We start from the raw sequence: 16,449 nt of genomic DNA on the forward strand, positions 1-16,449 counted from the left end.
AGACTAACACGGCTGTTACTCTGAAACCTGCTTCCATTAAGTAAGCTGGTCTGTGTAACTGTAACTGCTTTTGTGTTGCTGTAGATAAAAGTTTTCATATCTACTAATTAAGAAATAATGGAAGAAAATATGTTAATTTAAAACTATTTTATAATGCAAACAGGCATATTGCATGAGATGTTTTAGTTAGATTATTCTATTTTTTACAACATCGCCTTTGTATATATGCAAATATAAAGCTTTCATGTTTATATAGTCAATGTCCTTTCTGTGAAAATAATAAATTCATTTTTTTATGGTATGGGGCCTCTTACACTTTACATAGCTTAGGGACTCAGAATGTCACAATCCGGCCCTGCCCAGAAGCGTACGTTAATCCCAGAGCTCTGCGACATTCTGGGTTGAGTCGCTCTCAATCTCTCTAGCTGAAGTTGTTCCACTTTGTATAAATAATTAGTCACTAGAACTGGGACTTGGCCTTGGATCTGCTGCATCCTAAATGAGTGCCCTGACCACCAGGCTCCAGAGTCACTCTCACACTCATGCTCTCTGGCCTAGTGACTATGAACAATCATGCGTAGTGGCACTTCACAGTCACTCATAAGGTTATAAGGAAGGCAGCGGTGGTATCACCATCAGCCATTTAATTAACATAGCCCTTAAAAAATGCCTGAAAACAAACTATTTTGCATCAAACAACATGTTTTGTTTGAACCAAAATAGACTTCTTCGATTCTTAAAAGTGTTGCAATTTTCCAATTCAGTTTGACCTGAACCCCCATTTATTTTTAGAACTGCCAGTTAACTGGAAAAAATCAATTATTTGCCCAGATCTGTTGATTGCTATTATTTATTTGTATTGTGGTAACACCTACAGACCCCAGTTTTCTCTCATAAAATAGACCCTCCATTCCCCGGATCATCCTAATAGTTCTTCTCTGCACCTGTTCCAGTTTGAATTCCTCTTTGTTGAACATGGGTGACCAGAACTGTACACTGGGTTTTTACCAATGCCTGGTACAATGGCATTAATACTTCTCTATCCCTACTGGAAATGCCTCACCTGATACATTCTAGATCTCATTTGCCTTTTTCACAGTCACATCACATTGGTGGCTCATAGTCGTGCTGTGTTCAACCCACACACCCAGGTCACGCTCCTCCTCTGTCACTTCCAACTTATATGCTACCAGACTATAGCAGAAATTCCTATCATTAGACCCTAAGTACATTATCTTAGTGGTCTAATTGCCAGTTCAAGACCATTCTTCCTGCACAAAAAAAGTAAACTACTTACCAGGTATCAATTTAGTGCAAGAAGAATGACACACATACTTTCCTTTAGAGCTGAGGCTGCCATGTCCGTGGCTGGGTGTCAAGTGCTAAGACCCTTCCTAAGAATGCATAGTTGCTTTTGCTGACTCACTCTGATGTCAGGTGCTAGGAACCTGCACAGAGACACGGAGTTATTTCCGCTGACTCACCAGACCAGGTGAGTCCAATTAATGCCATCTCAGGGTTATAAAAAGGATTTGAGTATTTCTGTGAAATAGAGGAAAATAGGGGAAGGAACAGAAAGACTGCATTGGAGGAAAACCTTGGGAAAAAAGCCAACCTCAGAAGGAAGCTTAGGCTGTGGAGAAGGAGGGTGGGGGTATGATTTGTTGTTGTTGTTAAAGTTAACATTCAAGTTAAGTCCCAGGTGGAAGTTGAGCTTTGGACACTATTCAATGAGTGTGTCTGTGTTGTGGCAGGAAAAGATTCTGATCATTCACAGGCCCAGAGTGGGCAAGTAAAGATCTAACTGGGTCAAACACATAATTGGATGAATTGTGAACAATAAATTCATTATCAGCAAGAAATTTTGGGCAAGGCCTGTTGATTTCACTTTGTTGTCCTTATTTGCAGCTTGGCATGCTTCTGGTACTTTTACAAGTATGTGTATCTGCAGCCCCATTTATCTGGCATGCAGACAAGCCATGAAGAGTAAAGTTTACAGCTAGGTTTTGCGGCTGTCTTGTTTTGCTTGAGCTGGCATGGCATGTTGTGAATGCTGTGAAACCAGCTTCCGTCAACCGGGCTGTCCCTAAAGGAGTGCGGGGCCCGAGACAAATCAGCCCCTGCCAGCTTGGGGGTCCCGCTCTGCATCGGTGGCTGGGACGGCAGGGCAGATCCGGCCTGATTCTGGGCCACCTGCTGCTGTGGGGCAGCAGTCGATACCCTGGGCGCAGGGCTGGCAGCCAGGAGCCTGGGGGTGCTGCCTCACCCCCGCATGCCTAGTTCCCACTCCTATGACTTCCAGGACCAACCATGCTGGCCAATCGCACCAGGCCATGGTGCCCCCGCAAAGTGCAGGGCAGAGCAGTTGCTCTGATTCGCCCTACCCAAGAGACAGTACAGCTCTGTCTGTCAACATTGGTTGCCAAATGCTGGTAGGTGGATCTGCCACAGGTTATATTCATTTATCTGGGCTGACAACTACATGGTGAGGAATACAGTGGTAAATTTGCTGCTGTGAATTAAATGGACCTCTTCAGCTGAGGCATAGGCCCCTGAGTATGGTTCTGTTTACATCCAGTTTGGTTATGCATCAAATGCAAAGCACTGAGCTGAATACTCATCTATTAATACAGCTGGCTGAGAATCCTGCCCAAGATTTTAAAAAAAAAAATCTCATGATTTTGAGTGCTGAACCTGAGGCATCTTAAAGGAGCCTGATTTTTAAAAAGTGCTGAACACCTGCCTTCTGAAAATCAGGCCCTTTTTAAATGTCTAAAGCTGGGCAACTGAAAGTTATAGTCACTCTTCTTTAAGCTGAGAGAGAGCTAATATATTAAATATAACCTAATCTTTTTTACATTCTTTCCACCCTATTAGGAAACGGTTACAGAGTGCACATCTATAAATGCTTTGCAGATCAAAACGTGGTCTATTCACATTCAGCTGTTTTTCCATTAAAAGCAAATGCTTTGTCAGATGCAGAAGCATATGTATAGTCAGATTTGCTCACAGAGAAAATGGTATGGAATAAGTGGTTTATACTGGGAGATGTTTTAAGGCTGAACGTTCTAAAGGTTGTTTGTTTTTCCCCCAGACCACTATGGCACCATTAGGGCTAGTCAAAACAGTTGTCAACTTTTGTTTTTAATGGAAAATTGATTTTTTGACTAGTGAAAAATTTCACAGAAAGTATCTGATTTCCTAAAATAAAAATCTACTTTTTGTCCAAAACCCTAAAAAGTTCTTAGCCATTTTTGTTGAGAAATTTGTTTGGGGTTTCTAAACCAAAAATGTTGAGGTTTCAGTTTCTTTGAAAGTCTTTTTTCCACAAATATTTTCCAACCAGCTGTAATTACACTCTCACAAAAATATAATTTCCTAGTCTGTGTATTTTCTTTAACTGGAGATGTCCTGTCTAGGTAACAGAGGGGGCAGTACAATCATTTTGTCAACAATATGTAGACACCGTCTCACACAAACTTTCGTGTTACATATCATTTACAGAGGCTCTTGAAACATAGCACTCTTAGTTTTTAAATAGTATGGGGTACTTTTTTAGGAAAGCTGAGAACCAGCCTCCCTGTTTGTGATCACACTTTAATCCTGCATACTTCTGGCCCATTTTTTGCACTCTGCATTGTGGGTGCAAATGGGAATATTCTCTTAAATTTTTGATTTATGCCTCTAGTCCAATTGCCCTTTTAATCATCTGGTCCTATAGGTACAAGTATGGAAATTAGTTATATCACATTATTTGCTCTAGTAAATAACATTTGCATTTAGTTTGAAAATGTACACCTTGAATCCTGTTACTTGGAACCAGAGGACTTCCCCTTTAGTATTATAATATCAACATACAAAATTATGTCTGTGCAATTATGTCTGTGGATAACTTTGTACTAGTAGCAATATACTATACTTCTGGTTATGAATAAATATCAAGAGTCAGATTCACATTTACACTGTTCTGGTAATGCACAAATGAAGTAAGAAGAACAGGAGTACTTGTGGCACCTTAGAGACTAACAAATTTATTAGAGCATAAGCTTTCATGATGCAAGGTTAACTACATTAAGCATTAGGTATTATTGACATGTCTCTGGTCTCTAGCATGAATAGAGGGTCCATTCTTTTGTCCCTTTCAGCAGAACATCAGGATGCTGAAAAGGGGACAGGGCTTGTGATTCTGTACCAATCTACTGGCTGGTGCTAAATCCACACTCCTAGGTACAGCAAGCAGAACTGGGGATATTGTGCCTGTCTGAAGCACAATTACCCCTATGTCTCTCCTGGGGAAGTGCAGCTCTGCATTGCCCCCTGCTTAAGGCTTGTAGTTAAATGCCAACATCTAGCTCATTCTGAGCACATAACTTGTACTAACATCCATGGGAGATACGGGTAAGCCCAACCAGTGTAAAGGGCAACATGATTATGAGTTCAGGGAATTGTTCTTCAGGGTCAACACCCTGCTGATCAACAAGAGCAACTGGCACTAAATATTACCCAAAGTTTCTGTTCTATAGGTATGAAGACAAAAATCCATGGTGTTGAATATGAAGTAGTAAGTGTGCGCACATGCATACACAACAGAAAACTATATGTTATTACAAAGATAGTCACTGTAACTTTTGTGTTGTCGTCTGAACATTCCTGAATGAAAACTTTACTGAATTTCCATCCTTCACAATCTTTCATTATTTTAAAGGGATTTTACCCAAAGAATTGAAGCCAACCCTAATTTTTGCCAAATAGTAACGGATAGTAAATTAAACTATCTGTCTACCACTTGTCCAAAGTTGCTCATGCAATTTGAGTGAGATTGAAAACACACCAAAAATAAAAGAGCAGGTAAGAAGAAAACTATCATAATTCCCAGTTCCTTTTACCCTCTGACCAAGCTTAACAACTCCCTAGCTGAATAATGGACCATACACTTATTCTGACCCTATAGATGGCAACAGTTACTGAGAAAGAAGAAATATTCTGAGATTTGAAGAACAGGGAAACCGACATTGGCTAAAACAACTAACTGAAAAATCACCACTTAAGACAATTGCTCCCGCTTCTGTGATTCAGCTAACATCAAGGCAAAACAATAGTTGCTGAGTAGAATTACTAACTTAAATCAGGAGCAGCTCTATTTATTACAGGAGAGTTACACTATATTTAAATGACAGCAGGATCACAAGTTCAGGGATTTGGTCTCCAGAGTCAACAGCCTGCAGCTCAGCAACTGCAGTGAAAGCTCTGAATCTTCTCTGTAGATGCCAGGACAGGAAAGAACAAAACATGCCATTGTTTTTATTATACCAGGGCAAATCTGGAGTAACTGGTGTCAACAACAGCAAAATCTTTACCAGCATTCCCAACCCTTAACAACCACCAGCCAGCTGCTCCCTTAACACTGCCATGCTTTCTTCCACACTGGACCTTATGCATGGGGGAAATTTCTGATAAAATTCCAACTGCTACTACCTTATCCTCCTTAAAACTCATCTCTTCCATGATGTCTACAAAGCTCAGCCTGCTGATCATGGCTAGACAGGTGACAAGCTCTTTCCCTTCTTTTCTTTTTTTCTACTCCCTACCTCTATCCCCATTTAAATAAATAAATAAATAAAGCAAACTACAATAGTGTAACTATCAAAGCTTTGCCAATTCTTCGCCAGATTCGTTTTTGCTTGTATGTTAGTCTCCATCCCCTAGTCTTCATTTGTTTGGCCTTGTCTAGACTGGGGGGGCAAGGTGTTTTTGTCACATGAGTTATATCAATCTAGCTAGTTTAACTCAATTGAAAATTCTACTCACCACCAGTGTAGACACAGTTAACACTGTTAGCTCAATCTTAGCAAGTTGAGTCATAGTCTACCCTCATCACTAGGCTTGAATGCAATCCGTTTAGCATGTGCTGAAGTACAATTGCTTTGTCTTGACTAAAGTTTTAGAAAGTCTAGACTGAGCTAGGTATCTTCACCTAACAGGATACTTTTAAATCCTTCTCTAAACTAGGCCTTTTGGACAGATTTTCAAGGTCTTTAGACACCAAAATGCCTTTGAAAATCTGAGAGACAAGATGGGTAAGGTAATATCTTTTACTGAACCAACTTCTGTTGATGAAAGAGCTAACCAATCGGCTCCACCTTGTATTTAGCTGTGACACTCCGATTACTTTTCCCAGACCTGAAGAAGAGCTCTGTGTAAGCTTGAAAACTCATCTCTCTCAGCAACAGTAGATAGTCCAATAAAAGATATTACCTCACCCACCTTGTCTCTCTAATATCCTAGAACCAACACAGCTACAACACCAGTTTGAAAATCTGACTCTTTTTGTCTTTGACTGACCATCCTTCAATGCAGAGATTTTCTCTTTTTTGTATTTGCACAGAACCCAGCACAGTGAGGTCCTATTGAGGCCTTTTAGAACGGACATACTATAAATAATTCCTAGTAATAATTATAATAATTCATAACAAACAAACTGCACGATAGTAGTTCTGGGGCCTCACAAAGCCTCTTGAAAAAACAACTTGACCAGAGATAAAAGCATTTACCACAAATGAAAGAAGACTGTTCCTGCCTAATACAGCCTTTAATACTTATGTATGGGATTTTTCAAAGGAACCTCAGGGAATTTGGTACCCCCTTCCCATCAAAATTCAAGGAAAATCCCGCATTAAGTCCAATTGTGAATATTAAATGGTACTAAAATAATTCATAGAATGTACTAAAAAGCCTGATCTCCTACTTACACTGGTTTTACACTTTTGTAACTTCACTGGCCTCAGTTACTCAGGAAGTTACTCCTGATTTATATTGGTGTAAGAGGAGAATCAGGCCCATAATGTTTTTCTCTGCATAATACAGTTAGTTCCTAGAAGTGGGATAGTTCTTACCTTTTTAGTGGGCATTTTTATTTTAAGAAATTCTGCTTCTCGACTAAGCACATTCCAAGGTGCATGTATCCGCACAAAGCTCAATCCATAGCTCTTATTCTGAAACAGAAAAAAGTGAAAATTATCTCTTTCAGCAAGAAAAGTACAGCTGCAAGATTCCAAAGTGTTAAAAACCTCTTCTACATCACACAAAGCAGGAGCAGCTAATGACAATATAAAATCACTATGACTGTACAGCTGCTATCACATTACTGTAGGGGTGTAAATGCAAGCATAACGCATCGTCCCACCAGAAACACCTTTTATTTTCTTAACACAACAGCAGTGTACTATTTCTTAACTTATGGTACTGCTAATCATACAAGTGGTGTATTTACAGTACATTTCAACTAACATTTACCACTGTAGAACAGCTCTGTAGTCATGAAGCTATAGTGAAAGTTAGGAAGAACCCTAAGAAAAAGTCATAAGTTTTAAAAATAGTACCAGAACTCTTCTCCCACTGAAGTCAATGATAAAACTCCCTCCAATGGGAGCAGAGATCAGCCAGTGCTGAACTATTTTGAAAATCCTACCCTTAACGTTTGATAAGCACTCAGGCGGCAGGTACCTGGTTGCAACCTTTTCCCATTTCCTCTTCCTTCCTACAGATGATGTACTTGCAAGAGGAAATATGGATAAACTCTTACCCATTAGATGTCACCTATTGGATAAACTGTAACCTGAATCAATTCTACTCATAAACAACATCTTATAACAATGAAGGTTCAACATAAATATGAGAGCTGGTCAGAAAATGAGATTTTTTTCCCTGTGAGACAAGGTGGATGAGGTAATACCTTTTATGGGACCAACGACTGTCAATGAAAGAAACCAGCTTTCGAGCTACAGAGAGTTCTTCTTCAGTTCCGGGAAAGATATTCAGAGTGTCACAGTTAAATACAAGGTGGAACAGATTGTTTAGCATAAATAGTTGACACATATTCTAAGTGACCATTTAAGGTGAAATGTTCCTTTAATACATCTGCAGTTATAGGACAAAATGGGGGTAGAGGGTTACAGATTGTTGTAATAAGCCATAAATCCAGTGTCTTTATTAAGACCACAACTTTTAGTGTCAAGCAAAGTTACAGATTTAAGCTCCCAGGTTTGTCTTTTGAATGTGTTGTGTCGGTTTCCTTTGAGGACAGGGACTGAGAGGTCAAATATGGAGTGATTGTCTTGTGAAAAGTTTTTGCCCACGAGTGATACGGAGTTCTTGTCTTATATCATTTTTCTGTGAGAGTTCATTTGAGAGTGTAGTGATTGTGTGGTTTTACCCACATAATCATTATTGGGGCATTTAGTGCACTGGATGAGCGACAGGAGTTTGTAGGACCCCTAGATCTTGAAGCTGTGTGGTTGATAGGTGTTGAGAGGAAATTTTGACTTTTTTTTTTTTTTGAGAAACCAAACGGTTTTCAGTCAAAAACCAAATCCTTTTTAGTTTTTTTGGGGGGGCTTCAATGAAAATTCAAAAATTTATGTGAAAAGCAGAGAGTTTTCACAAAAAAGTTCACGGAGTCAAAAACTCAATTTTCCCTTGAAAAACAATTTCAACCGAGAAAAGTTGGCCAGCTTTATTAAATATTTCTTCTCAGCCTGAAAGTCTTTATAGAGCACCTTTACGCTTGCCTTTAATTAAAATTATTCTCTCCCCCTGGCCAGGATGCATTTACTTATTTTAACTCAGTAACTGTATTGTTTAGTACTGCACTGTTTAATATCCTAGTCACTTTAGGATACAACTGATACAAATTAAAGTATCTAAAATAAAGTTAAATCATATCCCATTGGTTTCACAAGTTTGAAGAGCAACTGTATTTCCATCTTTTGTATAGTGTATGAATGTTAAGGAGCTCTTGTAGACCACATCAAATATCTGTTGAACATTATACAATATTTCCAAATAAACACGAAGGGAAGCCCCAAAGGCTTTCCATTCTTTATGCCAATACCTTGCTCTCAGGGCCCTCAGCTGTGAGGCAAACCATGAAGATCCAAACATTGGTTTCAGTTTACATTCCTGCAATGGAACAACATTATCCAAAACACTAGAGTGAATTGTAGAATGCCTGGTTTTAGTAACATTTCTCACCAGTCCACAGGGGAAGTCAGCTTTAAGAGTAGGAAGTAAAATTTTGCTGGGCATGAGCAGATGTTCTGGATAATAATTTGTTGAAAAATTAACAACAGATGAGAGTTTAAATGTCAATCGGTAATGATCAGGAGGCCTTCTCTTAGCCTTTTGGCTAAAATAAAGCAAGGCATCAGTTTAATATCTCCTCTGTCCTCTATCTGGGGGACTATATCCTGCATTGGCAAGAAGGAGAACTGCATGATCTAATAGGTCTTTTCCAACTCAGGCTCCTATGACTGCATAGATTGGAGAGAAAATCAGTCACAGATAGACCAAGAGGAAAGACCAGATGAAGGATATGACCTTTTTGTATTAGAGCAGAAATATGTTGGAAAGTAGTACACTGCATGAAGTGAAATCAGATGCTAAGGAATCACAGCTAACATATAGAAAATGCCCCACAATAGGAAACTGAGATCATTTTAATAAAGACTTAATACAAATTCAATAAAGAGGAGAAAACAGCAACAGGTGATTCTTGTTGGATGGTAAACAAAAATTACAGCATAAAAGAGTGCTGCATATTTGGTCTGCGATTATAAGAATCATGTTTCCCACATCTTTCTACATTTCCCCAACCTAAGAGGAGGAATTAGTATATTCTCACCAGTACTCTTGTACAATAGGAAGAGGAATGTATCAGACCGTGAAATCGATCTCTCATGAGCACTCTCTCAGTGGACAAATCACCTAGCCTTCCAGTGAACTGCTAACATAAAATGCTATCCTAGCTAATCTTCTTCCAGTGAGGCTTACATCTGCACTATTTTTCAAGTCTTTCCATTTAGTCATTCCTCCCTGTGCCCTTTTGCCGCTATTATTATTTTTGAGTTAGATACACATTGGTGAAGTTTGGTTTAACTGAATAATTCCTGAGCAGGTTCTTCTGCTGCAGACATTATCACAAATTAGAATGTGTTTTCCTAATTTCCAGTGTGGATTTAGAACTGGCTATTGGCTAACTGGCTTCCTTCCATTGTACTGTAGAGTATGATGTGATTAATCTTCTGAGATGTTCACGGTACATTTGTTTCTGAGTACAAGTTTATATTTGCTACTATGAGGTACTCTGTATTTTCTGCTTTTAATACTCTCAATTACCATTGTTTATTGAAAATACTTGACTCTCATCTGGACCTTACCACCTCTGCTCTGTGTTGGCTAGGACTATTTTTGTCCAACAATTCATACACTATTTAATAGAGAAGTTCTTAGGCACGTCCTTTTTGCTTACAGCTGATGTCCCACAGGATTTGAGTTCTTGGCACTGCATTCTTTTCTGTCCATATCCTTGCACTGTCTGATTTTATTACTCAAATGACTTTAAATATTGTTATGCAAATGACAATCAGAGTTGTTGCTTTGCTGATCTTTTTTTGTCAAATGTATATTCCATACCACAAAATTCTTTGATTAGGTTTCAAGAGTGGAAGTTTTTCAATAGATTAGTTCTGAACTATTCAAAACTAACCTATTGATAAACTTCCACTTTCGAAACTCTATCAAAGAATTTTGTGATATGGAATATTTTCATTGAAGGTGCCTGCTTTTAGTGAAATCGGAAGGCACAATGCAGGTTTGCAAAATATGTGAGGTGCCAAAGTATTTTGCAAACTTGCATTGTACCTTCTTACTTCATTAAGAGAAGTCACCATTAAAGTCAAGTGGAACAGAATCCGGAGGCTCTGTTTTACTTTTCAATCAGCACATTAAGAAAAAAAACTTCTCAAATGTTTCTTTCAATTTATTGACTTTTCTTGATGATTTGAAGTAGGACTCTGCAGCCTCTTTGATGGATTGCAATGAATACTGTAATTTTCTTTGGTTGTAATTTATGCAGTGGTATTTCACAGGTTTAATATACTTAAAATTTCTCCAGAGTCTTGTCCCATCTGTCACCTCTGCATTGTAAAATAAAGTAAAAGATAACCTTCACTTATGTACACTGGATACCAGTTTAAAATCCACTACAAAGCTATTATTAAGGCTGGTTTTAAAAGTTCAATTTTTTTATTTTCAACTACAGTTCATTGAAGGTGTCCGTTTTCTTGAAAATGTGTTTAACTGAAAATTAAAAGATTTTTGAGTTTGGCTTTTTTTTATTTTTGACAAAATGCTGAAATTTTCCACAGAAACATTTTCATTTTTCATTGGGGGTGGGGAGGGGAAGAACCATTTTCCAATCACCTTTAGCTATTATATTTGTCCAGACACAAACCAGCACATATTTGTGAACTTACAGCACAGTGTTACACAAATATAGTACTTTATTATAGTTTGTCTAGCTCATGGGTTTTCAACTCTGACCTTCAGGGAGATTGCAAATATGTCAAGGGGGAATTGCAACCATGCGTTCTCTCTTTATGTCTAAATGGGAGAGAGCTCCTGAAGCATTTGTGTTGTGGTCTAGCTCAGTGATTTACCTGTTGTCCACCATTTTGTTAGGTCATTGTTGACTTATCTATTTTGCTTCACTAAATGAACCAACTGCTTCACTTCTCTAGTCAGTATTAACTGCCTAAGATGCTTCTTTCTCAACCACTTATTTATACTACTGCCCTTTGAATTACATTATTATGCTATCCTATCCATTTGAGGACTTTACGTCTGTTAGTCACAATCTAGGGAGCAGTGTCCAGTAATTAATTTACCTACTTTAGAAAATTATCCAGCACATTTCTCGAAGTGTTAACATGTTGCTGTTGGCACTTCTGCACCCACAGAATTCATGGCTGACTGGAGAATTTGAGTAACCGTAGCTTCGCATAATTTCATCACCATGGAATCACTCATCCACTTTTAATGGAATTGAACTCTTCAGGTATATTGGTATTTTAACATAATCATTCAAAGAAAGAGATCTACACTGTGTATGTCATCAGAAGCAAAACAACTTTAATTGAGTGGGGGGGAGGGGAAAGGAAGCTGAATAGGAATTATTTAAATACTACCTATCTCCCATATTATCCATCAGCTGTAGGGCAATGCCAGTCTTGCTTGTGCTCATTGGAATAACTCTATTCTGTTGCCTCAAAATGCACTGCATAGAATAAGGCCTGACACATGTGTGTTTCCTCCTTACAAAGCCCCAGCTACATAATTTTCAATTTTAGAACCAGCATCTCACGACTTTAGGCTGTGTCTCCAATTCGAGCTGGGGATGGGACTCCCTGGCGGCATAGCTCTCCTGGCACTAACATTCATCGAGCTAGCAGAGCTGGGTAGCCACAGTAGCATGGTGGGCAGCAGCAGTGGCATCCCCCCACGCACGTAGCCAGGGGGCTTGTGCTCAAGGTGTAGACCCACGCGGCCACCGCTTCCATGCATGTCACTGCCGCTCCACTACTATTTTTAGCATAGCATGCTAGCTTGATGAGTGCTAGCAGGAGTGTGTCTACGTAAGCTAGGAAATCACACCTCTAGCTCATGGTGTAAATGATTGTCTAAGTTACAGTGAGTAGCCCATTATACTGCAGATATGAACTAAGGGGCTACTTTGCGTGACTAAGTGGGTCACAACCGGATCCTTACACATTTTGTCTTTCTGTGACAACCATATTTAATAATAAAATAAAAAATATCAGTAAATAACAGACACACGGTAAGTAGTAGATCGAAGTTTGCAATGGCTTCACACAATACGATTGGCCAGTCTTAGCTGACATATGTGATAGAATAGGGGTGGGCAAACTTTTTGGCCTGAGGGCCACATCGGGGTTCTGAAACTGTATGAAGGGCCGGTGTAATGTATTAAATTGCTCCCCGTAGGAATGTGCTACTTACAGTGTACTACTTACGGCTGCCAGTCCTGGTGCTCTGAGCAGCATGGTAAGGGGTCGGGGATTGTGTGTGTGTGTGTGGTGAGGGGGGGTTGGATAAGGGGCAGACGGTCCTGGCGGGCACTCAGTGGATGGGGAACAGGGGCAATTGGATAGGCGTGGGAGTCCTGGGGGTGGGGGGGCTGTCAGGGGGTGGGGTGTGGATAGGGGGCGGGGCAGTCAGGGGACAGGAAACAGGGGAGTTTAGATAGGGGGTGGGGCCAAGGGGAGGTGGTTAGGGGTGGGAGGTCCCAGAAGGGAGAAGTCAGAGGACAAGGAGCAGGGAGGTTGGATAGGTCGGAGGTTCTGAGGGAGCGGTCAGAGGGAAAGGAGCAGGGGAGGTTGGATGGGTCAGAGGTTCTGAGGGGGCAGTCAGGGGCGGGAAGTGGGAGGGGGCGGATAGTAGGCGGGGGCCAGGCTGTTTGGGGAAGCACAGCCTTCCCCACCAAGGTGTAGTGTATTAAATTGCTCCCCATAGGAATGTGCTACTCACGGTACTACACTACTTACTGCTGCCAGTCCTGGTGCTCTGTAAGTAGCACATTCTTACAGGGAACAATTTAATACACTACACCCAGCGGCTCTCGCAGCCACTCTGCCCGGCAGAAGCTTGCAGCCCTGCCGCCCAGATCACTGGTGGCATGGCGAGCTGAGGCTGCAGGGGAGGAGGGGCAGCAGGGGAGGGGCCAGGGGCTAGTCTCCCCGGCTGGAAGCTCAAGGGCCGGACAGGATGGTCCCGCAGGCTGGATGTGGCCCGCGGGCCATAGTTTGCCCACCTCTGTGATAGAAGCTATTTCGGAAAAGCAACAGCTAAAGGGTCCGGTGTACAAGTTCCCAGGGATCAGCAAAAACAATCATCATCTTGCCATCCACAATGATTCACTCAGACACCAAGCATGTCAGTCATGTTTGCAAATGCAGTTGCTCAAGTTAAATTCTAGTTACTTGACTTCAACACTGGAAAACTGAAACTGAAGTGAGGATGAGTGTGCTGCAATACTGCAAGTAAATTAATATAATTTCTCACTACAGCCATGGTAAGTAGTCACATATGGCATTTAATTACTGAACCAAACACTGAGGGCTTGTATACAATCATCACCACCCCGTTTTAGCAGGGCATTATATTGCCAGATTCACTCAGAGATTGGAAGTGACAAAATACCGTGACAAAGGTATTGCGAGAACCTATATCTGTACTAGTATTAGCATTTTAACAATCCTTCTATTTATAAAAAAATACAAAACAATTTACCACAAATCTTGGATAGCAAAAGTGATGGTATGATAGGCATGAAGGATGGCCAAGTGGATAGGGCACTAACCCAGGACTCAGGACACCCAGATCCAATTAGAGAAGGGACGGGACTCAGTATTTCTATAATATTTATCAAAGTACCTATACATAGGTGAATTAGGTTAGACCTGATTAAATCTTCTGAGGAACTAGATTCCTGATTCTTTCACAGAAGACCACCTGATCAGAGCTGAATGTTTATTCTGGATTTCTACCCTAAATCCCCCACAAAAAAGATACAGCAATGACAATTTAGCAAAACAACAACCTTGCAAGACAAAGGTCCACAACTAATGCAAATCAGCATAGTTCCACTGAAGTCAATTTACCTCTGCTGATAATCCTACTTTTAGTGAAAGCACCAGATGGCAAAGGTGTTGTATAATAGTGAGTATAACCTTATACTACTGAAGTACCGATATGGGCTATTTACTTTCATTATTTCAGTTGAATCTTCCTTCCAACTTGCAGTCTACTGTTATCCAGAAATTAAATATTGAGCCAAAATAATATTTCTTCTCCCCTTTTTTTTTGTGGGTGCTTATCTATGGCTATTAAATCACTGCAATTTCAAAATGCTGCTTATTTAACAAAGCAGGGCCAAGAACAGAAGATTTTCAAAAATGTGTGTCTAAATATGGGCACCTAAATTCTCATTTAGAATCAATTGTTCAGATGTAGCCTTTGCCTGTGTCACACTAAGATTAAAATTTCTCACAACCAACACATGTTCAGAAACACATAGACATAAAAAGATGATCAATAATAAAAAGCATCACAAGAACTGAAAAGAAGGAAAATAACCAACCCAAATCAGACTTCCCAGCAAAGGAAGGGAGGAGTTAGTGTATCTACCCTGCCACCTCTTGTATTTTGGCAGGGTCGATGGAAAAACATGTAATCAGTTGGCCTGGCTGCACTTAGTGCCAAATTAGCAAGCAGAGCAAGCCAAGTTTCTGTAAAACACATCATATCAAACTTGATTATCAGTAATAAAATCAACAAAGTTCTCAGGGCCAAACAGTTGACATTAAAAAGGGCAACATCTAATTTCTCTTGAGGGAACGAAGCATGCTAATTTTCAGAGAGTTTTACTACCCAAAACAATTTTCCAGATGAAGCAGCAATAGCCAATCTTTAGACCAGATAACAGGGCATGTTACCAGGAGGTGGATTAATGAAATAATGACTGAGCCAACATCCCAGTAGACTCACCATTCAGGAGTGTAAGATGGAAAATTAAAAAAAAAAAATGAAAACAATGGTTAACAAATCAAACTATAAATCAGTGAAATGGCCCATTTAAAATAGCATACTTTTATCATTCAAACCTGTATCTGTGATATTAACAACAATCTTAGCATTCAATTTCATGATGAAATAATTATTTTAAACCATAATTAATGCATTCTCAGATCAAAAACATGAATGACAATCATTGCACATAGATATTTTGGTAAGATCCAAGGTTTCCCATCTTGTCAGATACCACATGCTGTTAAACCAAAGATCGGGTGATGCTTTAGTGGAACTCTCATTCAACAGCTCAGCAGTAGCGCTGGGAAGGCTGGATTTGTAACAGGGGCCAGACCACCTAGGGCCATCTGCTGGCCTGGTCCCTGACTAGATTTACTGCTAGGCAACCAATGAGCCCAGCTGAACTGGCTTGGAATAGATGGAGGAGCCACAGTCCCTGACTGGCTACTGGTTTAGCAAACTTGTATATAAGTCTGGCCCCCACAACTGACCAATAGCTGCTCAATTTGTACCATGCCCGCAGTTCTGCTTATTCTAGTTCCAGTTCCTGTTTCCTGTCCCTGCTCCAGCCTAGGCTTGCCTATTGTCTAATGGATGGTAACTGGACCCCTGAGGCCTTGCCTCAGCCCTGCCTCTTCCCCCAAGACCCTGACCCTGCCCTTGCCCCCACACTCCTATGCCTCTCCCTCCAGGGCCCCACCACCAGCGCTTGCAGGGTCTTCACCAGCATGGACCAAGCCTCCTTGCCCACCACCTGCGAGCTGTGCAGGGCCATGTGCTGCTACATGCCGCACGAGCATCCTAGCCCTGGAGGCAGCGGCAGCTATTGCGGCTGCGCTGCCTCTTTCCTTCTGCTCAGAGTTGCTCCCTTTTCCGCAGGTCAAAAAACTGGACATCAGCACTTGTTAAATGGCACCCAGACACACAAGCCGAAACCCGGACTGTCTGGGGGGAAACCAGATGGGTGGCAACCCTACTCCAGCCTGTGCTCCCCAGCTCCGCCTC

General features: G+C 40.6%; 1 protein-coding gene across 1 annotated transcript in view; it reads right to left on the bottom strand.

Moving 5' to 3' along the window:
- Positions 1-16,449, bottom strand: part of ANO2 (anoctamin 2) — a gene marked incomplete at its 5' end in the record, with an annotated part of 265,818 nt that overhangs the window by 204,007 nt on the left and 45,362 nt on the right. Inside the window, one exon of the mRNA XM_084617062.1 lies at positions 6,894-6,992. Within this exon, the coding sequence (XP_084473188.1) occupies positions 6,894-6,992 (99 nt within the window). The remainder of the gene's footprint in view (positions 1-6,893; positions 6,993-16,449) is intronic.

Source organism: Lepidochelys olivacea (assembly GCF_965140295.1).
Source record: "Lepidochelys olivacea isolate rLepOli2 genome assembly, chromosome: 1".
NCBI classification, from domain to species: domain Eukaryota; kingdom Metazoa; phylum Chordata; order Testudines; family Cheloniidae; genus Lepidochelys; species Lepidochelys olivacea.